The sequence below is a fragment of the Toxotes jaculatrix genome, chromosome 15, assembly GCF_017976425.1.
Source record: "Toxotes jaculatrix isolate fToxJac2 chromosome 15, fToxJac2.pri, whole genome shotgun sequence".
Lineage (NCBI taxonomy): Eukaryota > Metazoa > Chordata > Actinopteri > Toxotidae > Toxotes > Toxotes jaculatrix.
The window spans coordinates 5,677,530-5,684,266 of NC_054408.1; the positions used below are offsets into that span (position 1 = coordinate 5,677,530).

The 6,737-nt window shown below is 42.5% G+C and overlaps 1 protein-coding gene across 1 annotated transcript; it reads left to right on the plus strand.

Annotated features, from left to right (window-relative positions):
* The first annotated feature begins 886 nt into the window (after positions 1 to 886).
* Positions 887 to 1,657, plus strand: olig1 (oligodendrocyte transcription factor 1). Its single transcript, XM_041057750.1, has one exon. It carries the CDS (start codon positions 887 to 889, stop codon positions 1,655 to 1,657), a length of 771 nt encoding a protein of 256 aa, XP_040913684.1.
* Positions 1,658 to 6,737: the final 5,080 nt, after the last annotated feature.

A 6,737-nucleotide genomic window follows, 5' to 3' on the forward strand; every position in this document is an offset into this window, starting at 1 on the left:
GACTCCTGACTGCACTGAACATCTGAATATTCTGTCCCGTACAATCTGCAGGGAATGGATGGATCTGTTTTTGGAAAACCGATTCTTTACTTTGACTCACAATACACAGTAAATGTCTGTTTGAATGTTGGGTTAGGGTTAACCCCTAACCCCTAACCCCCCTTTTTCATCAAAATAACACAAATGGTGCAGAAATACAAATAACTTTTGAAACTTAGTGGTTTAAATTGTCAACTGCATTTATTATTTGAGTGTTTGAACTATGCTTGAGCATCTAACCCTTTTATCATGTACAGTCTTCTTGTGCACAGGTTTCTAGTTTTCTCTTTGAACAGAGATCCTGATTTTGTCTTAAATTGTGAATTTTCAATTTCAGTTTTCAAAGGGGCTGTGTTGTCAGCATCTACCAGTTGTTTCTAATTTCACTGTCTGATATCAAAAAGTCATACGTGTTTCTGCAGAGCACATCATGCATTGGGGAGGAGTTGAGCTGAGGTGGGGGTATGTGAGGGGACCATTTAGCTCACTTTTCTCACTGTGCGAGCTGTCATTCTCACCGCCCGCAGCTGTGGAAATGAGATAAAACTGAGCTGCCACTTTAGGAAGCTCTCACTCATTCACTCGTGCCGCCAGAAACCTCTGAAGCCAAGACTGAAAACGTTTGGTGACTCGTCATTGTTCTGGATGGCATCTGTTCTCTGCAAGCAAAGGGGAGATCAACAGGTGGAGGGAATAAAGATTTGATTTTTGCAGTTTGTGGATTTTTTAAAAAGCAGAAGTGAAGCATTTTTGTGTTAACTGATAGACTGTTTTTGATTTCTCAAACTTGCTGAAGAAGACTGCATTGAATCGCAACTCTGAAGACTAGCACACCTCTGAGGATACTATGAACGTGCTGTCAAACCCAGTGATCAGGGCCCAGGAGCAGTCTCTACCTCTCTGTGGCCCTGGGTCTGTCCAGGACTTACCCCACTGCCCTCCAGGGTTCAGCTTGAGCTCCCGTCTCAATCCTGCACCAATGTTTGGCCTCCAGAGTGGCCAAAGATCAACCAGACCTCAGAGGGAGCTGAGCCCCGAGGAGCAGCAGGAGCTGAGGAGAAAGATCAACAGCAGGGAGAGGAAGCGGATGCAGGACTTGAATATTGCCATGGACGCCCTGAGGGAAGTCATGGTGCCTTACGCCTCATCACCGTCGTCTGCCTCCTCCTCTCAGGCTCACCAGCCTGGAGCTCCTCCAGGCCGCAGGCTCTCCAAGATCTCCACTCTGGTCCTGGCCAGGAACTACATCCTCCTCCTGGGTTCGTCCCTGCAGGAGATGCGGCGGCTGCTGGGGGAGGTGAGCATTGGGATGGGGGTGAACACAGGCCCAGTCCCACGGCTGCTGCTCGCTGGAGGGTGGCCCCTCATCTCCGGCCCCAGTCAGCTCCTCCTCACCCAGGAATCCCTCCTCACCTCAGCAGCCTCCTCCTCCTCTTCCTCCTCCACTTCATCGTCCTCGGCTAAATGTCCCCTGCTGTCTCCGGGCCCCATGGAGGCCTCGCTGGCCCCAGTGCAGTGGAGTTCTGCAGCGGCCTCGGGAGGGCCCCTGTGCCCCTGTGGAGTCTGCAGACTGCCCAGATTCAGCCATTCCACTCCGGTTCCCAGATTCCCAAAGTGACACCTTGAAGCTGAAGAGGATATCTGAAGAATGGACTTGATGACTGTTACATGTATGCAAGGTTTTTTTTTATATGAATTATTTTTTTTAACATGTTTATAATATTTTATTACGCTATATACTCACATTTATTCTTTGACCTTTTTAAACATAATGCAACTATTCTGTATTTTTAAATATGATAATTTCCTTTTTGTCTCTGAGTTCCAACGCATTTTATCACATTTCTTGTGTCACAGACAGAGAAATAATGGACACTTTGGAGGTTGCATATTAAATGTAAACTATAATAACCGTGTCATGGTGCATATGACTGCAGTGTTAGATTGTTGGGTGCAAGCTGGTGACAGCTTTATGGGGCCCACAGCTGGAAAGGGTCCAAATAAAGGGCTCTGATGAAATAAGAGCAAGAGAGTCTCAGTGTTTTTGTCTGTGCTGTTATGGGTGCATTGAAATGACAGTGCTCCACACAACTGTCAGTGAAAACTGATCACACCACACCCATGCAGTCCCGATGAAGTAGATCAGCTGAGTTTAGCTGAGCATCAAACTGTTTTTACTCATTTGAATATTTAACATTAAGAGAAACATTAAGAAATGCTTGAGATTTGAAATCCAGTTTTCAGGAAAATGAAGCAATCGCTTTTCTTTCTCCAACAATTTATATGACTTTGTGCCAGACAACATTAATTTTTTTAATGTAGCAGTAAATTTGTAGCCATAATGGAGAAATGATGTTTGCACCCAGAGATTTCACAGCAGGCAAAGACTAAACTTCCTTGTCAGCTTCCTCATCACTTTTTCTTTATCAGTTAATTGGAATCATTCTGGATTTTTAAATAGGTAAATTTGGTTTAAATTTTGCATGAAGTTTTCTTAGGTTTTACAACTTTCAACCTGTACCACAGTTAAACCCTATATTGCTTTATCCCCTGAAGCAGGATTCAGTCACAGAAAATGAATAGGGGCAAACTTCTCCTCGCTCAACACCACGTTTATTGGATCTTCACCGTTATAATTTCTGATATACTTCAGACTCTGACAAGATGCTGAGCTGAAAAGCTCCTTCCATGCCACCTCAAAATAGTGAAACAGTCCTCATCTCTCCCCCCCATTCACCGCTCCAACAAGCAAAAGATCAAAACCCACCCGTGTAATTACTGCTCCGCAGAAAGGAGGCCTTTTGATTATTAGCCCCCTCTTTCTCCTCCATCCTCAAATTCTTGATGTTTCTCTGTGTTAAGTAGCCAGGACGGGTGATTTGGTGCTACTCATTACAATCACTCCACAATATGTTCAAACGCCCAGAAAATGTGTCTCCCTGAATGGGGTTCACTCCTGCAAACTTGCCACCCCTCTGGAAGAAAGCAGGCAGCCTCTTTCTGAGTGAGAATAAGAGGTGCTGGTAGGAGGGAGGATATTCTCAGCCACAACCTGGCCCTTAGCACGACCTGCATGAATAATAATAATGAAAATAATCATAATCATAATGCTGATAAAATACTCAAAATAATTGCTACCCTGGAATAAGAGGATTATAGAGGGTAGATATGTGAATAGTGGTGAGTGAAAGGAAGGGAATCTGTTAGCATCAGGGAGGACAAAAGAGGAGCTGGATGCCATTAAGTGAGATTAAGCTAAATAAGGCTTGATTTTCTTACAAGGAAAAAGGAGGAAGGAGAAGAGGGTGAGAGTGAAGGAGGAGAGAAGGGGGAGGGAGAGAGAGCCTGATTCATAGATCAAAGTAAGATGGCCAAACTTCACATCTTTCATTTACATATAGCTGCTTTATGTCTCTGGAGGGATTAGCTACCTTGCTATTTTCTCCGGGTTGTTCTCTATTCTGCTACCTTTGCCCACCATCCATTTCCTCCTGCTCTCAGGATGGTTCAGGCCTTCTTCTCTCCTTTTTTCTTTTCTTTATTCTTTTTTTTTCTTTAAGTCAGGCTCCTTAATTTCTCCCCCCTCTCATTCTCTGCTCTTTCTCTCTGTTTTTCCAAGAGGCTCTCACTTTCTCGCGTTTGGTGGTTTCATTGTTGCAGCGACGCAGGGGTCTGGTCAGTCTTTGTGTTAGCACTTTAACTCATCTCCATTTCATCACTGTTGTTCAATGGGGCGAGGAGAACCTCGTAAGACAATGCATGCATGCACGCACGCACGCACGCACACACACACACACACACACGCACACACACACAGTCACACATGCTCCGCACTGTGAACAACCAGAAAAGCAGATTTAGCACTGAATGCTTCTCATTCTCGTTAAAGGCACAGCACATCCAAAACCTGTGCTATTGTTTTCTAGAAATGTTACTTGTTCCTTTATTTAACAAGACAAACTTGGCCAACAATAAATATGATGCAGGCATGAACAGACTAAGAGAACTGTCAAAGAATAGAAATGGTAAGATTCACAAACAGCGGAAAACAACATGAAAGATATTTAAATGTTCAGCGTGTATCTTCTTTTAATTTTATCTCCAGTGGGACATTTATATACTTCTCTCGTTTAAAATTACTCGTGTGGTGGTGCATCTATGAAATGTTGCAAGAAACAGAAATGAATATTTTAAGATTCAAGTTTTACTTTTTAGACTACTGCCTTATCTGCAGCTCACGGCTGAGACTGATGCCAGTGTCTTGGGTATTTGGGTCTTTTTCAAATTCTCACTCGTTTAACATCTGAGCTGGGTACAAATTTGTATTTTCAGTTTCAGGTTAAAGTTGCTGCCCAATCTCTGGTTTTTACAAATCAGTGTACCCATTGTACAGTAGGTACACAGTATGAGCTTGTCTGTAATCATACATTAAATACAGCTGCTCCTCTCTTTGCCTTTGATTAGTGGCCAAAGCCAGATAGTAACTTTGTGTATGTTTTTCTAACACTACACAAGTCATGTTTATGCCTAAACAAACCTTAAACACTTGAATGTCATATCATAAAACTGATCCTGCTGATTGAGGCATCAGATCAGAGGTATTGTCACTGAACGTAACCCGGGATCTGCAGAATCATCTAATATCAGACTTATCATCTGGCCATTGTAAAAGCATGATAAGACACTCTGAATTGCCCTGACACTTTGGCATGCTCTACTTCCATCTTGTCTGTTATTTTTGTATAGCAGGACACTTCATTGTGTACTTTTTTACTGACGTTAACAAAAACTGAAACAGAGTCAAAACCACTTATGTGTTTCTGGCTTAATCAAGTCCTTGAACATACAGATTTCTACCATTCACTAAATCATCAACCACACAGAACCAGCGGAGGTGGAGCTTCATTCTAAAACTTGATGCCAAACTGCCTTCAAAAAATTGGGGTTTTTAGACTTACACACATTTGCTATCACCCATGTTGCTGAAGTGCAAAAGTTGCTACACATCAGACTTTTGAAAGGAACTCCTATATCTTTGTGTAAGCCTCTTGTTGTGTATTCAACTAGTCACTTTATGCACCAACATGTGTCTCTAATGTGGATCGTACACATTGTCTTCCACTGTCCCCTCTCCTGCAGCCTCTTATCTCAGAGTGTTGTTTGCCTCGAGCTTTTGTCGTACTGTTTCACAGCACTTAACCAGTCAACGTGGGGAGTCCTTGGCTTAGGAAGTCCTGAGCCATAAATTTCATCTCCACAATGAGCAGAGCACAGGGGCTGGTCAGGACCCCCATTTACTTTCTAACCCAGCTTTTATTCATTCCCTCCCTAAATAACATCAGGCCCTCCTGTGCTGTCCCACCCTGAAATTCCTGATCCCCTGTGTCACCCCTTCTGTCTCAGGCCGAGCCGATACAACGGGGTTACTGCTGAGCCCGCCGGCCCGCTCATTAAGCATCGTGTTCTCTCCCACCCATTCCAGCCCTCTGTCCCATTCACACCGTGGCCCTCATTACAACTTTACAGGCCACCATCAACCGTCACCTCATTACCCCAATCGACCAGCTAAAAGACGGGCTGAGATGGTGTGTGGTCACTGGAGATGTATTGTCTTTACAATACTGGAAATTATTTCTACAGCCTTGCAAATTATTTGGTTTAGGGGTGATGCAGGGCTGAACAGGTTCAATAATCTCTTTTGTTAATGTGGCAGGTAACAGAAATATACAACGCTGAGCAGCACCTCACGTCACTACTAAATGTATGTATTCAGAAAACTGCACAAAAATAATTTTTTAAAAAAGTAAGCTTTTATTTATTAAAAAAAAAGCATGTTAGTATGAGAGAAAATGAGAATTATTAGTTAATATGAAATGCCTTATGACATTACTGAACAAATGACAAGAGGATATAATAATAAGGGAGAAGGGTTTGGGCAGTAGCCCTTACATTTCTGGGGAATTTCAGGGTGTCATCATGCAGGAAGGCCAAAGTCTTTAAGTATCCCACATCTCAGGTTTTGATATTGCAACTCAGAAATTTGAAACTTCCCTTGTTAGAGATCTCTCAAATAACCAAATTTACTCCAAGCCTACAAAAATTTGGAAGCTGGAGGCGCTAATGACCTCTGTAACAAAATCAGGACGTGTGTTGTACATGGGAACCCAAAGAAAAGACACTTTAAAAAAAAATCTTTTTAGGGGTTCATGGTGGCTGATGGCCCTCTGTCTTCCCTAGGTCACCATAAACATCACGCCTGCTCTTGTTTTTCTCACATGTATGCATTACTCATGGGCAATAATACTAATACAAGTGTTAATGGAGTCTGATATAAGAAAGGCCTGCACTGAAGGTGATTAAGTGAGTTTTCAATCTATAGCCACAAAAATGTGTGGATTGTATTGTGCGATGTGATGCCACACACTTTGGTCTCCTTTGTGACCATCGATCTGTTGTTTGCATCCATGATCTCAAACTTTCACTGCTTCTGTGACCAGTTTTTTGGGTCCAGTAAAGTTGCACAGTGGGTCTACATCACCTTCAGTCAATATACTTTTCTTCAAATACAGAACAAGAAAATAATATTTATTGGCCCTCAAGTGTGTTTTAGTTTGATTTGGAAGACTTAATCACCTTTTCAGTTTATTTTAGTTTTACAGAATGTACTGATTTTGTTTTTATTTTAACTTTACTAAAAC

Bases quoted from the DNA above. Each gene is read 5' to 3' on its own strand.
- olig1 (XM_041057750.1), top strand. From the start codon at position 887: ATGAACGTGCTGTCAAACCCAGTGATCAGGGCCCAGGAGCAGTCTCTA.